The 23,719-nt window shown below is 39.5% G+C and overlaps 1 protein-coding gene across 1 annotated transcript in view; it reads left to right on the top strand.

The window, feature by feature from the left end:
* The window catches only part of LOC121917392 (dual specificity protein kinase TTK-like), a 60,545-nt gene extending 42,189 nt beyond the window's left edge, over nucleotides 1-18,356 (top strand). The window contains exons 15-22 of the mRNA XM_042443335.1: nucleotides 1,658-1,815; nucleotides 1,926-2,077; nucleotides 4,310-4,434; nucleotides 4,986-5,066; nucleotides 10,286-10,462; nucleotides 15,069-15,159; nucleotides 15,314-15,411; nucleotides 17,717-18,356. Coding sequence (XP_042299269.1) covers nucleotides 1,658-1,815; nucleotides 1,926-2,077; nucleotides 4,310-4,434; nucleotides 4,986-5,066; nucleotides 10,286-10,462; nucleotides 15,069-15,159; nucleotides 15,314-15,411; nucleotides 17,717-17,806 — 972 coding nt within the window. The 3' untranslated portion in view covers nucleotides 17,807-18,356. The remainder of the gene's footprint in view (nucleotides 1-1,657; nucleotides 1,816-1,925; nucleotides 2,078-4,309; nucleotides 4,435-4,985; nucleotides 5,067-10,285; nucleotides 10,463-15,068; nucleotides 15,160-15,313; nucleotides 15,412-17,716) is intronic.
* Nucleotides 18,357-23,719: the final 5,363 nt, after the last annotated feature.

The raw sequence follows: 23,719 nt of genomic DNA, 5'->3' as shown, positions 1-23,719 counted from the left end.
ATGATGCATTATGCCGAATGAGGCAGGATGTAGCTTGCCAGGTTTTTCACACTGCAACCAGGAGAGATACCTTCTATTTTTTCCCCATCAATTTGCTTGTTTCCTTCCTGCCAAGCTAGAAAAATGCACTAAGAATGTGCCCATGGGTTCAAACCCTCTTGTTCAAGGAAAAACAAATCAGAGTGCTGGGTTTAGGTGTCAATAAATAAACAGATGGGTCTGTGGTTTGCTGAGCATTTGAATGTGCTCAGTATGCTGCTGGAAGGGAAGGGGATAAAGCTATTAAATATGTGAACTGCACTGGAAAAATATTGTGCATATGCGCTCAAGCCCCGGGCCGTGTGCGGGGCAGAAGGGGCGGCGCGTCCCATTCAATTGAATGGGCGCGTGTGCCTGTTGCGCCCTGTGCGCGCCCGCACCGCCGCGCCCGTTGTGCCGCCGCGCACAAGCCCCATTGTTTCCATTGGGGCTTGAGCATAGGTGGAATTCGCCTTACGCGGAGGGATCCGGAACGGATCCCTCCGCGTACGGTGAGGACGGACTGTACACAGATTTTGTTATACACAGGGGATCTTGGAACCAAACCCCAGCGTATAACAAGGGTCCACTGTAGTAATTACTCAGACTTCCTAAACAGTTTGGGATGGTATATGCCTCCTCATATCCTATGTCCAGCCAAACTTACTCAGTACATCTAATCTGGATTCAAGACTGTCCAATTTCCAGTGCATCATTCCATGCATCTGAGGAAATAAAGTATCGCTCCATAATCATGGGTTCCAGTGTACTACACTACATACACATTCCTAAATTTACTCTGAGAAATTGGCATCCCAGATATTCCTGATGAGTAAATGTGTTCAGTCTCATCATGCCAGAACTAATTACAACAAGTTGTGTTCAGTAATGCTCTTCCTTACAAATGCTAAAAACAGAATGTCGGGATACACGTGCAGAAGAAGAAAAACCTGTTCTAATTACTTTTCACTAGTTTTTCAGCTTTTGATTTTTTTTATTAACACATTTTCACAGATTGAGTCATGCCCATGATTCTTAAGTACTCCCAATACAAAGCTGTACGTGTTTATTCAGAAGTCACACCTGCAGGGCTTAATTGGCTTGCTATCCATTAGGCTTTCATAGGATTGCAACCCTGAGAAGTATATTTTCATATTGTTGAGTGTCATTATTTTCCAAAGCTGTTGTATCTTAATTTTAATTAAATATTTCCATGTCTTTGAATTGAAAACCTAGGGAAAGTTATCATTAATTCAGAATTAATTATTTTTTGTGATAATAAAATCAAATTTGTTATTAGAGGTACAAAACAGCATGTAAAGTGACAGTATGCTTAAATCCTCTCCTTCCAAAATGACCTAACTTGATATGCGATATTTGATTGCTGATTGATACATACATATCCTTCTAGGTCTAATTCAAATGGGAACAAATTCCCAGAATGAAATCAGCAATCTACTTGTCTATAAATGTATGTGTATTTACATGTATTTATATACATATAGGATGTGTATATATTGTCCTCCATGACTATCTCCATTTTTTTCACACATTAAAATCCAAGTGTTTTATGTAAATATAGGAAATGCATTTGAAAGTAAATAAATACAGAATGTCTTTATATGTCCCCCATGCCCAGGTATTCCAAGTACTTGATGAAAAAAAGCAGCTGTTTGCCATCAAATATGTGAATCTAGAAGAGGCAGATCAGCAAACTATAGAAAGCTATAAAAATGAGATTGCGTATTTAAATAAACTTCAGCAACATAGTGATAAGATCATTCGACTTTATGACTAGTGAGTAAATTTTTATACAGATCCATCATGTAACCCTATTGAATGAAATGAAATATAAATGTATTTGCTTTCTGAAATATCAATTCCTTTTTCTAACAATCTTGTTTTAGTGAAATTGCGGAGAAGAATATCTATATGGTGTTAGAGTGTGGAAATATTGATCTGAACAGCTGGCTTAAAAAGAAAAAGACAATTAACCCATGGGAGCGGAAGAGCTATTGGAAAAATATGTTGGAAGCTGTCCATACAATCCACCAACATGGTATCTTTTAAAAACACTTTTATTGTTGTCCAGCCTATTTTGTTCAGCATGGCTGCTCACAAGAGCAACTTAGGATATAAGCAGTTATTACAATCACAGAGACAACAGTAAAATAGTGAAATGCTAAAAGCATAACATGGCAATAGCAGACTATAAAACCAGGTTAATTAAAATTATATGAATCTTGAGGGAATTCAACGTTCTTTGCTGAAAAATGATAAGCATTGAGCCCAAGTGAGCCTCTTTGGCAGAGGTGTGGCAAAAGCTTTTCTTCTCTCTCTGCCTAAGTGTCATATTTGGAGAAAACACTGGAAGCAAGGGAAGTTCATACATATACATCCCTACACTAATCAGTATATTTTATACATTTAATGGACTCTTAATAATACTATTTGAAAAGTAAAATACAATCAGTGGTGTGGACAGTTCATGGCCTCTGATTATGCTTGTCTCTGGGTCTGATCTCCTTCACCTATTTTCACTTCAACACGTCTTTTGAGCTAATTCTAGTACTTTGTTGCACCAGCCTCACCTGTTTCTATTTCTCTCCATCTTCACAGTTATATCTGCATGCAGGAGTCCAGCTTTGCTTGCAAGAAAATTCAAATTTCTCTGTGATATTAAAAAATTGAATTAAATACCTCCTGGCCAATCTCAATAAGACATGCAAAGTATATTTTAATGTATGTTTTAAAATCTGTGTTTACATGTTGAAGGGATTCACTGCCATTGGTGTGAAGTCTGAAGCATGTTTGTCTCCTTGCCAGTGCAAGATGTGTAAAGTTTTCTTAGTGACAGATTTTTTTAAAACACCATATCCACAATTTTTCAACAGTTACATGGAATATTTCAAGTATAGCATTTAGTTACATTTTATAACAAAAATGGTGCCTTTTATTTCAGCTTTCATAAAATGAGATGCTGATAGTAGCTTATAACATTTATAAAACACAGAAACAATCTTTAAAACATATTTACAAGCTAAAAGCAGCAACAAAGGCAAAAACACAAAGAATCAAAACTAAGGGCCTGAACAGACAGGCCAAAATAAAGCTGCTTTGGGTCTCTTTGGAGGTGTGCTGTTTAAATGACACACACATCTTAAAGAAGCCAGAAGCTGCACCAAAGCTGTGCTCCAGTTCTTAGGACTAAGTGCATGGCTTTGGGGTGGCTTCTGGCCTCTTAGGATGCATGCATCATTTAAACTGTATACCTCCAAAGTGACCTGAAGTAGCTTTATTTTGGCCTGTCTGTTTGGGCCCAAAGTTAGTAAATAAAATTAAACAACAAGAGAGGCAAATGCTTTTATTAAAGAAAAGTATCCAGTTGCCACAGAACATAAAAAGGAAGAGGACTTTGCCTCACGTTTCCCTTAGTCATGCCTCTGAAGGCAACAGCTCACATAAGAAGGACGTTACTGCCAACCTTAAGGGTGAGCAAGTAGGAGGAAACAGGACCTCAGGTAGCCATTTAATGTCTAGCACTTTGAATTACTCTCAGAAGTGAAGTGAATTTCAGAAATGAAATGGCAACTAATGCAACAAACAATTACAGGATTTTGCTTCAGTTAGTGTTTCCAAATGACATTCAGGAATAGAGCTGTTCCCCAATATAGTACCATATATACTCGACTATAAGTTGAGAAATGTATGCCCCAAAAGTGACCCCAAAAAACCTGGGTCAAGGTATACACAGGGCAATATGGTAATAAGGCTTGCTTCTCGTGCATCTTCCGCAGCCTGGCTGTCATCCAGATGTCCTCTGAAGGGAGAGACGGGCGAGGAAGGGCTTGGGTGGGAAACGTTTGCTTCCCCTTCTTCCTCAGCCTGGCTGTCCTCCAGATGTCCTCTGAAGGGAGAACTGGGCTGAGGAAGGGCGTGAGAGGGAAATGTTTGCTTCCCCTCCGTCCTCAGCCTGGATGTCCTCTGGATGTCCTCCGAAGGGACAACAACACTGCAGAGGGGGAGGAAGGGATACACTTGACTAATCCTTGGGTCATATCAGCATCCCTAATTTTGTCCCCAAAACCTGTCCTCCACTTACACACGACGTTGACTTATAGTTGAGTATATATGGCATGTTGCAGTTATCCCCCTGTGATGTAACTGGAGTCAAATGACCCTACATAGAATTGCTGAAACTGGAAAACCAGGAGAAGGTAGACAAGAGTAAACCAGAGCTGGAAGATAGTCTCAACTTGATTCTGAAGTTACTGCAAATTTTAATTTCCAGGTATTGTTCATAGTGATCTCAAACCAGCAAACTTCCTGTTGGTAGATGGAATGCTAAAATTAATAGACTTCGGTATTGCCAACCAAATGCAGCCGGATGTGACTAGTATTGTTAAAGATTCACAGGTGAGTCTATTGCGGAATGTGTTAATTCAGCATCAGTACAATAATACAGTTGTCTTAAGTGAGTTTGCACCAGTATTTTTTTAATGCAAGAGTGGCGGCAGAGCTTGTGGATATCAAGAGGAGCCTGGAGAATTTTGCTTGTTTGGGACATTTGTTTTATAGAAGGCTTGTTTTACTGAAAGGTGATCAATTTTCCACTAATTCATCCCCAACACACATCTTATGCTGTAAAGTTGTACAGCCTATGCATTTATTATAAATGGACTATTGATTTTTTGATCTGAAACTTTTTAAACTTACTTATTATATATTTAGTTTACTCATTTATTTCCTAACTCTCTCTTTTTGCTGTTCACAAGTCTTGTTGTCCTTTCCCAGACTGATTTCTGTCTGTACTAAATATTTCTAATGAATTATCTGAAACTCTTATTGTTTACATTGTTGCAATCCATGTCTTTTAAAATGGGTTTGAGAGGACTGATAAAATTGTGTTTTTAAAAATGTTGTTTTTGTCAGTTAAATGTATTTAATCCTATGTTTAATGCTTTTAGGTTGGCACTGTAAATTATATGCCACCAGAGGCAATCAAAGACATGTCTTCCAGTGGAGAAAATGGCAAATCAAGGTCAAAGGTAAATAAATCTCACTATGATTGAAAAGAAAAGACTAGTATGGACTAAGGTAAAGGTGGTGTCATGAGGTGGGACAAGAGAAGCAACATCGAATATTGAAGCTTGGAGTATAGAGGCTTTTCCTGTATAAAGCAAAGATTTTTGATTCAGTAGATTATATCCAATGCCAACAGAACTGTGAAAACATTTATGTAAAGGAAACCCCTCTCAGTCCTTCACATCCCTGTGCCCTCTCAGAATCATCTCATGGAGTCAGGTAAAGTGACATGGCAGGAAATAGCAGGGGACTGCAGTGAGAAAAGGGAACAGGAGAAGGCCAGCTTGCAGTGAAGAGGAGGAGATGGCAGTTTCATTGTCCATGCATTCTTTGCTTGAGACACATCCTGGTGAAAAGGTGTAGAAAAAAATCTATAGAGTCCTAAATGACAGCATTATAATATTTAAAAACATTTAATGCAACCTCTTTCAACTTGATGCAAATTAAGAGTTTTTGATTAAAAAAAATAGCAATAGCAAATACATTTCTATACTGCTTATCAGTACACTTAGAACTCTCTAAGTGGTTTACAAACTGTAAGCCAATTGCCCCCAACAAGCTGGGTACTCATTTTAGCGACCTACTGAAGGATGCAAGGCTGAGTCAGCCCTGGAGCCCTGGGACTGAACTGACAACCTTGTGGCTATAAGTAGGTGCAGTAAAGGCATTTAACCACTGCACCACCAGGTCTCCTTTTTTAAAAAAAAAATGTGGGTTTTGATAAATTAAGGGTTTTTGATAAATGCTGAAATATAGTGATATACATATTTTAAGCTGCATGCAGTCAACAAAGCACAAACTCTTCAAACACAACCTGACCATCATTCTTATTTTTATTATGCTATTGTATGGTTATGCTATATTTGAAAAGATGAAGCTGCTTGTTATCTGTCTTAAACTTGAAGCTAATGAAGAAGTAACCCATATTGAATTGGGTTAATCAATAGATCCAAAAATTATTGTTCAGCATTTTTGGTACTTTACAATATTTAAAGCTTTGTGAATACATTTTCTAAATATTTCTTGTAAAGCAGGCAGTATTATCATTCCCAAACTGTGGATGTAGCACTGAGGCAAACCAAACATTGCATTTATTATTTTGGAAAGCCAGTTAAGATAAAGTTGTATAATTTCTTCCTTTTTACATTTTATGTTGTGAGAGTTATTGCCCAGCATCAGCAGACAATTCTCCAAAGAGGTTAATTGATAGATGAAAGAGCTCCAGAACATATTGGCCAGATTGCTACCAAGCACCTTTGTTGCTAGTTTGGATGTATATCATAACGAATATCCTATGATACAAGGCAATCTGCTTATTGTTTACTTGGTAATAGGTGACAAAGATAGGAGTTTATCGCACTGCCCTTTCCCATCCTTTCCTCCCTAGCTAGGAGTAAGATGAGAAGTTTTAAACACAGATTTCATTGCACACCTCCGTGCCCAGGCAGGAGGTATCCCGTAGCCAATCATGGCACCCTGTACCCAATCAGGACTTCTCCCTCACTTTTTGAAAGAATGTGATTTTCCCATTCTTTGCAAGGTGCTGGAGAAGGATGGGAAAGGTCAATGCGATAAACTCCATACATCTGTAGTGACCTGGAAACATGCTGTTAAGGGTGCTTTCTATTCTAATTCAGATGCAGGTTTTACAGTTAGGAGGAACTTAATCCAGAATGATAGGAACTGAAGCAAAAGCTCTAGTGCAGGGTTACAGAATCTGTGCTGCTCCAGATGTTGCTGAGCTAAAATTCCCAATATTCCCAACTCTTGAGTGTGCTGCTGGAATAGATGGGAATTGATATAGCAACCTGTGAAAGTCCACAGGTTCTCTGATCTAGAGAAATTCTCTTCCCCACATTCAACCCATAAACCTAGGTATTATTCAAAGGATGTTCAATTGAGCATGGCCAATCCCACAGTTGTCTGTGGGGAAGGGCATGCAACCCAAGTTTAAACTCAAGAATGCCATGCACTGGATTAGGTTTGCAGGACAAGTTGCTTGAGTGGGGAAGCTAGTCAATCAGATTATCTTTGAGCAGATACTGTATCTAGAAATTTGAGTTACAAAATTGACCCCAAAAACCTGAGTCGTCTTATCCATGGGTCAATATAAGTACTGTACTTTAACTCTTATTTAAAAAGGAGCCATGCCCTGGTGAAAAGCAAGAGCATAATCAAACCTGGAAGCATTGACATCCCATCTATTTCTCATCCAGCTTTTAGGATGAGCACAAACAGTTGTGCCTGCTGGAATTTTGTAAGTTGTTTGGCATTGTTTTCCTTGCTTCATCCTTTAGATCATTTGTCACATGCCCCCTAAGTTTTACCCTTGATTTATCCATAGGTCATATCAGAATCCATAATTTTGGCCCCAAAACCTACCCTTGACTTATACATGAGGTCAACGTATAGTCAAGTATATATGGGTAGGTTCTTTTAGATGGCAAGTTTCCCACCTGACACATAAATTTAGTGAGACCTATTTAAAAGTCTGAATCTTTGATCTTATCTCTTCTTGTTCGATGTGCAATATAAGGATTACTAACTCATCCTCTCAGATCATCTTGGCACCCCTGAAAAAGTTTCACTTCACGTACTTCCTAATGTGTTGTACAAGGCTGTTTGTGATGATTATCCTGGTAGTTCTTACAAAAGTTCTAGCTGGCCTCATGCGATTCATGTATTTGAAGTTTTGAAACCCTACACTACATATTCATTATGGTCATGTTAGGAAGCCTGTGATTCAGAAATACTAAGAGCAGAAATACTGCTAAAGCTGATTCTGGCTAAGAGTGCTTAGGAGCTAAACCACTAGAATTATGCAAATTTAAATGTATAAATTCCTGTATGACCAGTTTGTGGTTCATTCAGTGCAAGGTATTGTGAAGGAGTTTTTAAACAGTGTCTTCCATTTCCTGTGCGATGCTTCATCAGTGCATGAAGATCCTAAACAGTTTTAATAAATCAATTGCTCTTCTTTGTAGTCTCTGTGAATCACACAAATGGGTTATCCTGTGAAGTACATCCTCAGAACCTTCTAGAGCTATTACATAAGCGTTTGTATGGTAGCCCCACCCACTCTCTGAGCAACCTACCAGCTTGCTTCCCAGCTAATCCATTAGTTCCTGTCTTCTCACTCATTAAGAAGAAACAGAAGAGGTTGTTGGTCCCTATATACCAAGGGTATATCATTGGTACCTCCTTCTCACTATATATGGAGCAAGTGTAACAGGTTGGCCTCTCCATACTGAGGGCTGGTCTCCAATACCATCCCTACTCTCCATACAGAGGTAATAGAGGAGGGGGTTATTCTACCCATACTGAGAGCCTGCACTTGGTACCATCTTCTTATTCCATACAGAGGAGAAGTAATAGATCGGTCTCCCTATACTGAAAGCTGATCATCAATACCATCTTTCCATACAGAGGAAATAGAGGAAGAGATTGGTCTATAATATCGAGAGACCAACGAAAGCCTATTGTTGGTGCGATCCTGTCATTGAGGTATGGAGGAGGCACAATATTTCAATCCTTCCATACTGAGGACCGATCACTGGTACTATCTTTCACTCTGTGCAGAGGGAAAAGTTTTCATCCTCTCCATAATGCAGGTCAATTGTCAGTACCATTTCTCATCCCATATAGACCCTACCAAATTCCAATAACTGCCAGCAGCTTTTTGCTTCACATAGAATGGTCCGATTGTTGGTATCATTCTTTCGCTTGATATGGAGCAAACATAACAGTTAGGTCCCAAACAGTTGGGTGATCAGAAGTTTATTTAGTGCTCTTGCACCTATAAATGGATTGAGTTATCAGAATGGTTTGAGTTTCAGAGGATTTCTCCAATGATGCTACAGTCATTCATGTATTCGACTTACTGGTGACCTTGTCTAGTTTCTGTCTCTCTCTTAAGTTAAGTGTCTCTTTGCAGTCATATCATGACACTTCCAGTGGCTTGGTGAACCTTCTGGTTTGTCAGATCTGTGGGACAGGGAGGTTTTTTTAGAGGCTGCAGGGGTTTGCACCCTCCTGCATTGGTGCACTTCTTTTAATGGTCCAAGAAACACTTAAAGCTAATATATGCTGAAAGCCGCTCAACAGGGTTACAATGGCGTGTGCGCTGCACGTCATGCACAAGCCCCATTGGTTTCAATAGGGCTCAAGCATACACGCTATTTGCCTTACGCGGAGAGGTCTGGAATGGATCCCCCGCATAAGGCAAGGGCGCAGTGTTGTTCCTTTTCCCTTCAGATTATGTACTTGGTAGATAGTCTTTCTGCTGGTGATCACCATTGCCAGCAGAGTTGTAAAGCTATACCCTTTGCAAAAGGATTAACTTTGCCATCCTTAGGCTAGGCATTTCCTTTTTACCCCCATAACTGCCTGCATGTTTGTAGGGTGCTAGGCTTTAGAATTGTTTCTTCCTTTACTTGTCTATGAAGTAGCAACTTGCTGTGTCTACATGGGCAACCAGGCAAGCCGTCTTCTGCCCAAGTGAGAAGTCATTCAATTAAAGTGATTGCAGCCTTGACTATATTCCTGAATGGGATTCCTCTGCATGACATCTGCTAAGCTGTCACATGGTCCAGACTGCCCACTTTCATATCTTGCTATGCTCTGGACTCAGAGTCACAGATGGAGGCTGCGTTTGGGAGGGTTGTGCTTTTATCCTGTGTGGCATGACACTCCCTCCTACTGTGGTTTGTAGCTTGCTAGTCTTCCATTTATGTGATTCACAGAGACCATGAAGAAGAAAGGCAGATTGCTTACCTGTAGTTCTTCAAATGGTCATCTATGAAATCACACAACCCCACCCATCCTTCCTTCTTGTGCCCTGCCTCTCCTGGGATTTCACAAATAACCACTTGAAAAATGACAGTTACAGGGAAGCAACCTGTCCTTCATTGTTGCAAATGATATGCCTTAAAAGCAATGATCTTATGAAATGTCATTTACATTCTCATATTGTTGTATATTTCTCAGTGTGACCTTACTTGTTGTTACAGATAATGTATTTAGCAACAGGTATAGTCACAAAAGGTTTAATTGATCTGGCTGCTTTCTTTATTGCCTAATTTATTTTCTCTTGCATCAGATGGATCACATTGATAACAGCAAGAACATTAAAATCATAGTATTAATTGTGTGGAGAAATATTTTCCTTGCCTTTTCTTTTCAGATCAGTCCAAAAAGTGATGTCTGGTCTTTAGGCTGCATTTTATATTGTATGACCTATGGAAGAACTCCATTTCAACACATAACAAATCAGATCACAAAACTTCATGCCATAATTGATCCTAATTATGAAATAGCATTTCCTGATATTACAGAAAAAGATCTCCAGGATGTATTAAAGGTAACTTTTGATATTCTGATGATATCATTTACAATTATTATTATTATTATTATTATTATTATTATTATTATTATTATTATTCTGTTTTTTCTTGAAAGAATCAAAGCAGGTTACAGGAATATCAAGATAAAATCACATACAATTTTAAATACAATTAACCCCCCCAAACCCCAATCCTCCCCCCAACATAAAATCATTAATCAATCCCTAAAAAGAAATTAAACAGGAAAAATTTAAAACATTCCAGGCCCAATAAAGTTAAAAAAAAGTTTCGGGAAGATTTGGGCTGCAATATATGTTAAAACTATGAAATAACTTCTAACTCCTTAATGCTTTTGGTATGGAAAAAACATGAGCAGAAGGAAGTTTGTGGGAAGGGATCTTTCCACCCACACTCCCCCAATTTGTGGGTAGCCTTCCAAAAAAGTTTCTCTGAGGAGAGTCAGGCTTCTGGCAGGGGCAGGAGCTGTCCAAAATCCTGCAAAGGGGACATAGAATCGTAGAGTTGGAAGAGACCACAAGGGCCATCCTGTCCAACCCCATGCCATTCAGGAAATCACAATCAAAGCATCCCCGACAGATGGCCATCCAGCCTCTGTTGAAAGACCTCCAAGGAAGGAGACTGCACTATACTCTGAGGGAGTGTGGTCCACTGTCAAAACAGCCTTTACTGTCAGGAAGTTCCTCCTAATGTTGAGGTGTAATTTCTTTTCCTGGAGCTTGCATCCATTGTTCCAGGTCCTGTTCTCTGGAGCAGCAGAAAACAAGCTAGCTCCCTCCTCAATATGATCTCCCTTAAAATATTTAAATAGGGCTATCATATCACCTCTTAACATTCTCTTCTCCAGATTAAACATCCCAAGCTCCCTAAGTCGTTCCTCATAGGACATGGTTTCCAGACCCTTCACCATTTTAGTCTTCCTGCTTTGGACATGCTCCAGTTTCTCAATGTCCTTTTTGAATTGTGGTGCCCAGAACTGGACACAATATTTCAGGTGGGGCCTGACCAAAGCAGAATACAGTGGCACTATTACTTCCCTTGATCTAGACACTATACTTTTATTGATGCAGCCTAAAATTGCATTGGCCTTTTTAGCTGCCACATCACACTGTTCACTCATGTTCAACTTGTGGTCTACTTGAACTCCTAGATCCATTTCACAGATAGTTTCATTCAGCCAGGTGTCCCCCATCTTGTATCTGTGCATTTCATTTTTCCGCCCTAGGTGCATTACCTTACATTTCTCCGTGTTGAATTTCATTTTGTTAGCTTCAGCCCAGCTTTCTAGTCTATTCAGGTCATTTTGAACTTTGATCCTGTCCTCTGGGGTATTTGCTACTCCTCCTAATTTGGTGTCATCTGAAAATTTGATAAGTATACCACCAATTTTGTCCTCCAAGTCATTGATAAAGATGTTGAATAGCACTGGACCCAGGAGAGACCCCTGTGGAACCCCACTGGTCACTTCTCTCCAGGATGAAAAGCAGCCATTGTTGAGCATCCTTTGGGTTCAGCCTGTCAACCAGTTACAAATCCATGTAACAGTTACCTTGTCTAGCCCACATTTTACAAGCTTGTTTGCAAGAATGTCATGGGAGACTTTGTCAAAGGCCTTATTGAAATCAAGATATACTATATCCACAGCATTCCCTTCATCTACAAAGCTGGTAATTTTATCAAAGAAAGAGATAAGATTTGTCTGGCATGACTTGTTTCTCTGAAACCCATGTTGACTTTTTGTGATTATGGAATTGCCTTCTAAATATTTACAGACTCTCTGTTTAATGATCTGCTCTAGAATCTTTCCTGGTATTGATGTCAGACTAACTGGACGATCATTATTGGGATCCTCTTTTTTTCTTTTTTTGAAGATGGGGACAACATTTGTCCTCTTCCAGTCTGCTGAGACTTCTCCTGTTCTCCAGGAGTTCTCAAAGATTATTGCCAAAGGCTCTGATATTATATTTGCCAGTTCTTTTAATACCCTTGGATGTAGTTCATCTGGCCCTGGAGACTTATATTCGTTTAGATTAACCAGATCTTCCTGTACTATCTCTTTACTTATTCTGTGCTGAAATTCCTCTATTCTGTCCTATGCCCCATTATCTCTCCCTGTCAAGCCCCCCCCCCAAAAAAAAACCCTGAAGTTTAATAGGTCTGTGCTCCATAAATTTTACTCATCATTTGATTTTCAAGAGTCAAGCTCATGTACCTCTACATGTATTGAGTTCCCTTCCACATATACATATTTCTTTATTTGATTTACATCTTGCATTTATTCTAAAATGGCACTTTAAGTCGCATTAAGTTTTAAAATATTGATGTCTTAAAAATGAAATCACAAACTATAAATTATGTGCTGATTACATTTGAAGGGTTGAGAAATATGTGGCATCATATATTTCTTAATCGTCCTCTTGGCTCTTCTCTGCTAGTTCCAATGTGAGATTCTGAAAAACAGATACACATACATCTTTTCCTAGTAGCTAATATATAGTGTTGAAGATCACACTCTAGTATAGCTAATTTATATCATAAAAGTGAATTGTACTGAAGGGGTTAGCTGCAGATGGTCTTAGCTTAAGAGTCAAACCTGCATTTCAGCTACAAATTCTAACTGCCAGTGGCGGTTTACGTGGTTAAATAACTTAGATGAATATAGAAAATTACACTGGATTTTTTGGTCTTCACAATCAGGTTTTTCATATGCAGGGAAATGACATACGTGAAAGAGTTGTCATGTGAGTCTGTGTCTGCAGAGGGAGGAAAGTTGAAGGAATGATGGTGTAAAATTGAATAAAAGTAAAGTAGTCATTAACCATGCGTATACTAAAAATACATTTGTGTACAGTAGTTGACTAAAGCTGTAGTCAACTTCTGTACTGGTTAACATCTCTACTCCATTGTAATCTAAGCAAAGGCTGCTGAAAAAAATTGCAGCAGTTTGCTGTCTCACTTCGTTAGCACTTTGAGAACACTATACACATATACCTAGAGGGTATAAGGAAATGTTGGCCAAAGCAGGTGAAGCCCTAGCTCCTGGCCTTAAAAATCTCTTCTTTCTATCAGCAGCTGTGATGAAAGCTAAAGAGATCCCCCAGCTTCCCTCAAAAACACATTGCATTCATGTGTTTACAGAGCCTAATGTTAGCATAGGGAGGAGTCATTGCTGGGGAGGGAAGCACTACCAATGCTGACTACTACTCAAAAATTGCCCACTGTAATCAGATTTTAAAATTCTTTGTTGATGCCGAGGAGAAAGTCTGACAGTAACAGAAGGGAATGTACAGGATTGTGCACTGGGTGCATGAAGTCTTGTTAATTAGATTGGGATCTTATACCAGATATGGAGTGTCCTCTGCTCAATGATGTCGTTGGTGTCATTACATAGTTGTCCAGAGCCGGAGGCCACCTATTTCTCAGAATTGAATGACCTCTCTACCCATGCTGTACAGGAAAGTATATACAACAAGGCTGGGGGCTGCTTTCATCCTGAAGGTTGAATTAAATTAAATTGCAGAACAGTTCTCAGGGGCTGTATACCACCGGTGCACAAGGCCAAAATCAAAAGAGTCATTTCAAAACTAAAAGCATATTTTAGCCTAAAGCTTTTTACTGTCAGTAATTTTAAGGCTTAGTAGAGACATTTCAGCCTGCTACAAATTGGGAGAGGAGTGATTAACAAAAATTGTGTCTTAATGGAGGATGTCACCCCCTAGAAATCCCTGAGGTTCTGATTAGATCTCAGGGCCTGAGTTTCCCCAGCCTGGTGTACAAGAAGTAAGGAATTGCAATCTCCATAATTTCTTCCTTGTTTTTGGAAATGAGATGTCTTTTGAAACTTTAGTAGGAGGTCAGTTCTAATGCAATAGTAGTACTCACCTTACCATTCTTCTAATACCTTCCTCCCTAGTATGCCATTGCACCTTAGAACTTTGCCCTCCTTGGCACTAGCAGTGGTAGCTACTCTGAATACATTGTCCTGGTTCAGGCAATCCTATCTCAGCATTTTACATTAAGATGTGCATGTGCCTTTTGCCTGTTTAACATAGATCATTAGCTGTTAAATTTTCTATGAACTACAGTAAAACTGAAAGTTTGAATCATAAATTTTTATTTTATTCAAACCAGGAAACCTGGCTTGCCATGTTCAGAACAATCCATGATCTATCATTAGAAGTTGGTCAAAGTCCTGGCTTGTGCCAGTGCTAAAAGCAATTGTTCTTAGTTCAAATGGCGATGAATTAGATTCATTTTTATGTGACTGCAGCTTACATGAGGGATTGCAAAGGTCTGTGGGCAGAAGATGCAAGACTAACTTGGTTTAATAGGTTGAGGTACAATCAGCCAAGCTAAGCCAAGTTACTTGAAATAACTGCAGTTTTAATTTACATAGTGTGTCAACTGAGTCCTGTCCTGTAGATGGTTATTGAATCCAGTCCATGTTAAAATTGCAAGCAAAGAGTTTTTGTTGTGTAAAATAGTTGTAATCATATGTAAAATTTGAAACTAAATTATGTGTAATTATAACATAATTCCAAAAACTGAAAATTCGTTAGGTTTTATTTTCAGATTCATCCCAAATTACCTTTCTTTTCCCCTCAGTGTTGTTTGGTAAGGAATCCTAAACAAAGGATATCAGTTGCAGAATTGTTAGTTCATCCTTATGTGCATATCCAAGCTAATTCACAAACAGGTAATTTTTTATTACATTAAGTGGATTTCACTTAATTTCAGAAATTCTTTTATATAAAAGTTATTTTTCTCTATTTATACTCTTGATTTTGACAGCTGAGCAGAAAAACACTCTCTGTACCTTTCAAGAATAATCAAATTTTAAATTCTTTTAGGGCATTCAGGTAAAAAAGGAACAACAGAGGAAATGAAACGTATCCTTGGTCATCTTGTTGGCTTGAACTCTCCAAATTCCATTTCTAGGGCTGCTAGAGTAAGTAATATTTTAAGCAGTAGCATTGCTTCTCATAACCTGATGTCTGTGAACCCTTAGCACTAGGGAATATAGAACTGATGCCTTTTTTTCTGTCTAGTTTGGACAAGAGAACTGTGTGGCCACTGGGTATTGCAAATATATAATGAGGAATGGTATTATGGATTGCGTAGTTGTGAAGGGTGTAAGGAATACTGACTGGATCAAGAAATGCATTTTTGCTAAAGTGACGGGTCTTAGAAGGAAGGGAGGTTAGTGGTGTGATATATGCATAGTGAATGCCAAAGAAATTTGCATGGTATAGGAGGGGAAAGATACCTGCTCAGAAAGCCTTCAAAAATAAGGAAACAAATCAAATGAAATTTACACCATCATAAAATAAAAAATACTCCACTTTGCCCACTACAGAAACATAATCCACTAAACCTGCAGAACCTTATACCCGCTTAAACAAGAATAAGTTATGAAGTTGAAGGCTTTCATGGCCAGCATCCATAGTTTTTTGTGGGTTTTTCGGGATTTGTGGCCATGTTCTAGAAGAGTTTCTTCCTGACGTTTTGTCAGCATCTGTGGCTGGCAACTTCAGAGAGTAAAGATTAAGTTGTTTTGGGTATTTATTAGTGGTTTAAATACTATCGAGTTGGCAAAGTACATTTATTTCTTTGTAGAAGATGTTAAGTGTTACTTCAGAAAATCTATCCTTTCATTCTCCAAAAATATTTTGCAGCTCTCATTCTTCAGTTAGGTTAGCTGCTTCCAAGGAGTTTAAAAAAGAAGGGGACATATGAAACTATTTCATAATTTCAGTCTAGTTTCAGGGGGGGAAAGAACATACTTAATACATTCTTTTTGAGTCAACAATATATGAATATGAACAGTATGCTGAAACCCACATTGTCATCTACTCATAGGAACTGCTGGTGTTCGTCCAACTGCTAGTCCCAAATAGAGTTGCTGTTGAATCAGTGGGGTTTATATAAGTGTTGAGACAGCTATTGATAAATGGGTTGGGACTAGCAATGGGATTTATGTGCCACATTTTCTGCCAGAATCTGACCTTAAGAGAGCTTGTTCAAATAAAAAGCCACAGGTACAGTTCTTGAGATTAAGCAAAGATAAAGTGTGCTAAAATTAAGGAAGAATGCCTGTTGAAAAGCAGCGGGATCTTTGCATTTTGTCATGTGCAGTAGTAGTTTGGGGAACAGTATTCATTATTGGCAGTTCACAGTAGGTACACAAACCTTTGTACGGATTTAAATTGTGAGCATAGATATACAGCTAAAACAGTCTTAGTTCTTGCCTGCATGAAGAACCCCCCAAATCAAGAGAACTACCATATATACTTGTGTGTAAGGTGAAAATGTTGTCCAAAAATTGACCCAAAAACCCTAGGTCAACTTATACACAGGTCAGTACAGTAATGCTCTCTTCTCCAAACCAGTTGTCTCCTGAAAGGACAGCGGGGCTGGGGGGGGGGGGGGGGGGCCCCCCCCCCCCCCCGCCTCATCCGTAGCCTGGCTGTCCCTCGAGAGACAACCAGACTGGGGCAGAGGATAGAGGACAAGCCCTTGTCCCCCAAGCCTTATGCCCAGTCTGTCAGTCTGTATGTCTGAGCACAGCCAGGGTTGGGAGGAAGAGGGAGGGCAAGGCCTCGCCCTGCAAGTCTCGTCCCTAGCCCAGATGCCCCATGGAGGACAGCCAAGGTGGGGAGGAGGAGAGAAGACAAGCCCTCATCCCCAAGCCTCATCCCCAGCCTGTCTTCCGAGGGGACAGCTGGGCTGCAGAGGGGCGAAAGGGTGGATACTCAACTCTCTAGCTTCCTTCCCACCTCAGCTGTCTCCTGAGGGGGACATCTAGGCTGCATTGGTAGAAGAAGGTTTCTAAGACCCTATCAAAATCCCTATTTTTTTCCCCAAAACCTGCCCCTGATTTATGCGTGAGGTCAACTTATAGTTGAGTATATACGGTATCTTAAATTCAGAGGGTTTTAAATACAGAGTTTTTTGTCACACTTTGGGCTTGCCTATGTAAAACAACAACAATAATTTTTGTCTTTCAGTTACTGTAGATTGAGTTTAATCTTCACCACTGAAGGGGTAATGGCAAGAGCAGGAAATAGACCAGAGAAAATGATATCTGTTAGGGAAAGAGGGGCATAGTGAACGTGGGGTTTAGATGTTTGTACTGGGGCTCTGTTTCATCTACAGATGAAAAGAAGTGGGTTAAGTCAAAGGTCCCAATATTGAAAAGTTTTGAAAAGTGGTTTGAAAGAGATTACATCTGATTGATTTTTTTTTAATTTCAGACTTTATATGAGCAGTGCAGCAATGGTGAAGGCTTGGATGTCTCTGCTTTTGCAAATTCTGATAATCAGAAAACATGGAGTGCAAAGTGATATGTAAACTTCAGTTTAAAATGTATTAATTAAAATATGGAGTACTGTTCTAGGCAAATGTTGCCTTTATTTAGCAAAGGTGTCTTGCCTTTTAAAGTAAAGATTTGCCTCAACATTTCTTTACCAGTATTGGTATCTCAGTCACATGGCAATCAGGCTGGTTCCCTGCTATAATGTTTGGACATGAAAATATTCATAAATTCTTGAAAGATGAAGATGTGGAAGATCTTTTGTTGCAATCTAAAAATAGTGCAAAATCAATTTGACTTTTTTCCTAACCCACACTCTAATTGAGAGCTGTGTTTATCTTTAAGACTCAATGTATTATTTTCTTTTTCCATCAGGTATAGTCAGCATATTGTTTTTCAGATACTGTTGTTGGGGGAAACTTGGTAAGACAGTAGTATAATTTAGTCACCTTTAGTTCATATTTTATTCTGTACATACTGCCATGGAAAAATTTGACTTTCAAATGACACCAGGTATGCTTATAAGCAAGAAAAAAGTATCCTGTAAATAAAATAAAATGGTTTACACTGTGTTAACATTCTCATGGTGTTTTTTTTAATTAAAAAAAATAAGAGAAATATCCTTAATATTAAGTAGCTGTTTGGTTTGGAAAAGTAAAATAACAATCCTGTTCTTAAAACATGCCTTTAAATATTTCTTGTTCTTTACAATGGATCTTGTTTCCTGTCTATAAGCACAATTATGGTAACTTGACAAAGACCTTGTGGCATCTTAAGCATGTTTGGCTAAAAAATTCACCTCACATGTTAACACCAGTTCTTATTGCAGTTTGCCTATTGAATAGGTCACATATCTTGACCAAGGCAACTAAGAAGTAATAAAGAGCACTGTAATTTCCTCCAAAAAACAATCCAGACTGTATTTACAAGACCACGTGGAGCACCTGCCTCAAATAGTACAGGCATAGATGCATTGAGTACAGGCATGGTAGGGACCAAGGACATACTATTCTCCCTACAAGATGTCTGGGTTGTGGACTGATTCAAATACTTCTTTTTGAACATGAGCTAAACCTTTCCTCACTGTTTTTCAAGTTTGGGTGTTCTTCCCTGGGATCCCTCTCCCAGATAAAATGATTCATAAGAGGAGCAATCTAGCTCAATTTCCTGGAAGGGCTCTTCCAAACCTGCAGAACCTGAAATAATAGTCTAGATTAATATCAGCAGTTGGACAAGCAATATAATAGCTTTCACTGGGTTACCAGATTTTCCCCTTTGGGCTACAATTAGATAACATATAAATGGAACAAGACACAGTATTCCTACAGAACTGTCCACTTGCCTTGGGCCACCACTGGAGTGGAGTAATGGAGTCCTAGGTCTGTTAGCATTCAGATTGTGCTAGGATGGCTTCAGGTCTTGATGAAGAGCCAAGAGTCCTAAAATTGATGTCTATGGCCAGAAAAATATGTACAGTGGGGAAACTATTAGGATATGCTTGGATTCTCCTAGATCTTGGAAGGTTGAATAGTATATAACTTGTTGAAAAGCCCTCAAAGTTTCTTGCTAATTTGTTTAAATTTGTTACTATGCTAATTTGTAGTACTGCAGAGCAATTTTAGTGGCTCATTGTGGTATTCTTTTTTACCCTTTTTGTTACTTTGGATTAATGAGATGATCAACTAAAACTCCCAATGCCTTTAAAATGCTCTCAAATAACCTTTAAAGACAGTTTTACAAGTAATTAGAAGCCTAATTAACTACAACAAAAGAATCATGTCATTTCTACTCCCTACATTTCTTTTGAACTGTAACTGTTATGCCTTTATTACAAAGCAAAACAAGAAAGTTATTACAGATAACTTTGAATTTTTCTTCAATCATGGAATCCACTGGGTGGCCTTGAGCAAGTCATGCTCTCTCAGCATCAGAGAAAGGCAATCACCTGAGATTGACTGAGAGAAAGAAGTCTAGCATAAGCTTTTGTACACTGAGTTTATTTCATCAGATGTATTTGATTTTAACTCATTCATACCTATCAGTATTTTTAGCAGTTAAAATATTACATTTTGAAAAGAAGGCTATAGTTTCTGTCTAAAAGAAGAGGTGGATGGTGTGCTAAGTATTTAAAGTCAGCATGGTGTAGTGGTTTGATGCTGCAATGTGACTCTGGAGACCAGGCTTTGAACTCTCATTTGGCCATGGATACCCACATGATGACCTTAGGCAAGTCACACTTTCTCAGCATGAGAGGGTGGCAAAAGCAACTCCTCTCAACAAATCTTATCGAGAAAATCCTGTATCTACAGCATCTTGATGCAGTCAATCAGTGATAACTACTGGATGTTGGCTTCTCGCAGTAACTGTAGTGCTTAGGTAGGTGACATGTTGACATGTTGTTAGGCTATCTCCTGAAGCTAGTGACAGTTTTGCCAATTACAACACTGATAACCATGAATAAAAATATATCATCAGGATCATCAGGAGCAGAGGGGCTGGATAGCATTATTTCACAAACTCAGTTATTGTAGCACTAAACCATGGTCCCCACTTTTTTTTAGTCCTGGCCACATCTAGAATATTTACAGAGTATGGTGGTCACAGCCACAATATCAGGACCTACTTGTTTATGACAAATAATTCACTACTCAGCTATTAGTAACCCATTAACATTAATTATTGAAGTGTGCTGTGTTAGTTTTTAGTTGCTTTCTCTTTTTAAAAAAATAAACTTAAAAATACATCATGGCCAACCCTAGGGACCCCTGCAGCAGCATTTTAGAAATGACAAGTTATTTTTTTCAACTTTAAAAGGAATTGCTGTTACTAGATGTTACAATCTCACAAAAATAACATAATTGCTTTCTCATTACCCTTGAAAGTAACATGACATTGCTTGTACCGTGTTTCTTCCAAAGTCTGCACAAAATGGCTGCAGGTGAAAGCTATAACCAGTCTCAAAATGACTGCCATAACAGTATGACCTCTCCCAAGTTTTATTACTGCAACAAAACACCCATTTCACAGAAGCCAAACTGGTGAAACTACATTTCAGGTAACGTGGTCCAGGAAACTGAGAAGATAGATTCTATCTGCTAGATAACCATCTACTGATGGAGTCTGAGTCTAGTAACATAAAACCAGTCCTTTGATCCCACTCTTTTTAGCTGCCAATTGAACATCCACTTCAATAAGTCAATCAATCAATCAAAGATGAAATAATTAATGTTATAAAAGCCAATTAATTTCTCAAACATCATTTCTCAACATGTTACTCTAAAATTAATCCCACAACAGATAAGGCCAGCCCGTACTACGTTTTCCCAAGTTAATAGCCAAAATAAATTCCTGCTGAATCTACACTGGTCCCCCGGGTTACGAAATACCCAGGTTACGAAATTTTCGGGATACGAATAAATCCCATAGGGATTTATTGTTTCGGCTTACGAAGGTTTTTTCGGGTTACGAAAAAACCCCGGCGCTGTTTTAAATGGAGCCGCGGCACAGCCGCGGCTTTTTCCCCATTAGCGCCTATGGGCTATTCGGCTTACGAAGTATCCCGGGTTACGAAAGCGGCGGCGGAACGAATTAATTTCGTAACCCGGGGTACCAGTGTACTAGTTTTCTCAGTCCTCTCTTTTCCCTCCTCTCTTTATCATTCTTTGTTGCCCTATGTCCTCTGTGGCTCCATACACTCCATTGGCAACCACTACCTTTCCCTATTTTCATGTCTTCCCTCCACTGATACCGATCACTGCCACTCGCATCTCTACTCTTTTTAGACCAGCTACTAACCAAGTCAAAGTCCTACAGCCATCAAATCAGCTAGGAAGTGAGCATATGGAGCAAGCTGAGGGAAAAGAAGCAGCACATGGAGGCCACTTACAAATAAACAATACAATGGGACCTGGCATAGAAGGTTTTCTAGTCTAGTAGGTACCAGTATTTCCAAACATTTATATGCCACTAAAAAAATAAATAAAAGCAGACTACATGCTCCGGGCAAGCTACATTTCATATGGAATTATTTCTAGGCCTTCTATGCATAAAATTTCAACACATAGTTTTAGCAACAGTATGGAACAGTCTACACTGCAGTAGACTAGTTTCCTGCTACAGTTTCATCTCACTCTGAATCCACACAATACAATAGTAAAATCCATGGTGCTTCCGTGCCTCCCATCTCTTGTTGCATTATATATTTTGGACAACGTGCGATTTAAAAAAAAAAAATCTTACAGCATAACTGTTTCCAGAATGGACAAGTGTCACACATTTGAATGGTAGGAATGGTTTTAGTCTTCAGAACTGGTTTGGTAATTCACATCAAATTGGCATTTGAAGGGTGGAGTGGCCAGTGGACAGGAAAGATGAACTGTTTTTTGAACTTCCTTGACATAGCCAGAAGTTCAATTTAATTCCTCCACACACAATTGCTATTGTATATTTCTTTTTTGTGGTCTCTGCGAATCACACAAATGGGTTATTCTGCGCCTGCACAGGAATGCTCGGAAACTTCTAGAATCTCTGGGTAAAAGTTAGTTTGCAACTTTTTGGTGGTAGCTCCGCCCACCCCATATATAGCCCCTAACGGTCCCGCTCTTTTCCAGTTCCGAATAAGCCGTGCAAGGTGCAACAGCAAAGTTAGCAAAGTGAGCAGGACACTGAGGGGAGGATGGGCACGTTTGTGTGAATTTGCAGATGACCACTTGAAGAAACACTGTTACAGGTGAGCAACCTGTTCTTCATGGTCTCTGCGAATCACTGGGTTCAGACTGACAAGCTTAGGTCAGTGGAGGAGGGAATGTCATGACACAGGTTGTCAAGTTCAACAATTGAATTTATTAACCACAATAAAGATATGCATATCAAAGTGCACTTGTCATTGTCATTTGTCAAACATGTAAGTGGACCATATGCAGTGCATAAGTCAGTCATCAAACTGTTTAAACTGTCACTTTCACCTGAAAGTGAAAGCAAGAAACAACATTTAGTCAATGTAATCCAGAAAGCAACACTGCCCTCCCAAAGGCTGCATCTTGTCTGGCTCTGGTGTCCAGCCTGTAATGTTTGATGAAAGTCAGTGGCTGGGACCAGACAGCAGCCCTACAAACATCCTCCAAAGAGATCCCAGTCAAAAAGGCAGAGGATGCAGCTACCGCCTGCATTGCATGGGCCCGAACTGGAAGAGTTCTACCTGATAGTTCATGGCAGAGGTGGATGGTGCTGGCTACCCTTTTCGAGAACCTCTGTGCATTCATAGGTAGTCCCTTCTTGGCCTCCGAGTAGCAAACAAACAGCTGCTCGGAGCGCCTCAAACCCGAGGTTCTGTCCAGGTAGAAGGCCAATGCCCTACGAACATCCAAGGCATGGAGCTGGTGTTTGGGTTCGGGGCCAGGGTTGGCAACACAATGTCCTGGTTCATGTGGAAAGCCGACACCACCTTGGGCAGGAAGTTGATATCGGTACAGAGGACCACTTTGTCTCTGTTAAAACGAAGATAAGGTTGGTCAACCCATAAGGCACACAGTTCGCTCGCCCAGCGAGCAGAGGTGATGGCCACAAGGAAAGCTGTTTTCCAGGTCAGCAATCTCAAGTCTATGGTGCCCATGGGTTCAAAAGGCTTGAATGCCAAGCAGGAAAGCACAAAGTCCAAACTCCATGCCAATGTCAGTACCAAGGGTGGAGGATGAAGATTGTTGAATCCCCTGAGAAACCTCTTTATCAAGGGGTCCTTGAAAAGAGAAGGCCTGCCCTCGAAGTGGTAGCGAGAGCAGATGGCCAAGAGGAAGCATTTGATAGAAGTCAAGCAGAGTCCCGCGTCTGCTAGGGACATCATGAATTCCAGGATCGTCAGGACTGATGCTCGGGATGGAGGGATGTCTTTGTCCTGAAGAAAAGCAAGGAACTTGTCCCATTTGTATTGGTAAGCCTTCTGTGTTGA

Source organism: Sceloporus undulatus, unplaced genomic scaffold, assembly GCF_019175285.1.
Source record: "Sceloporus undulatus isolate JIND9_A2432 ecotype Alabama unplaced genomic scaffold, SceUnd_v1.1 scaffold_16, whole genome shotgun sequence".
Classification (NCBI taxonomy): Eukaryota; Metazoa; Chordata; class Lepidosauria; order Squamata; family Phrynosomatidae; genus Sceloporus; species Sceloporus undulatus.
The sequence above is the reverse complement of the archived record's forward strand: the minus strand, read 5'-3'. Positions and strand labels throughout refer to the sequence as shown.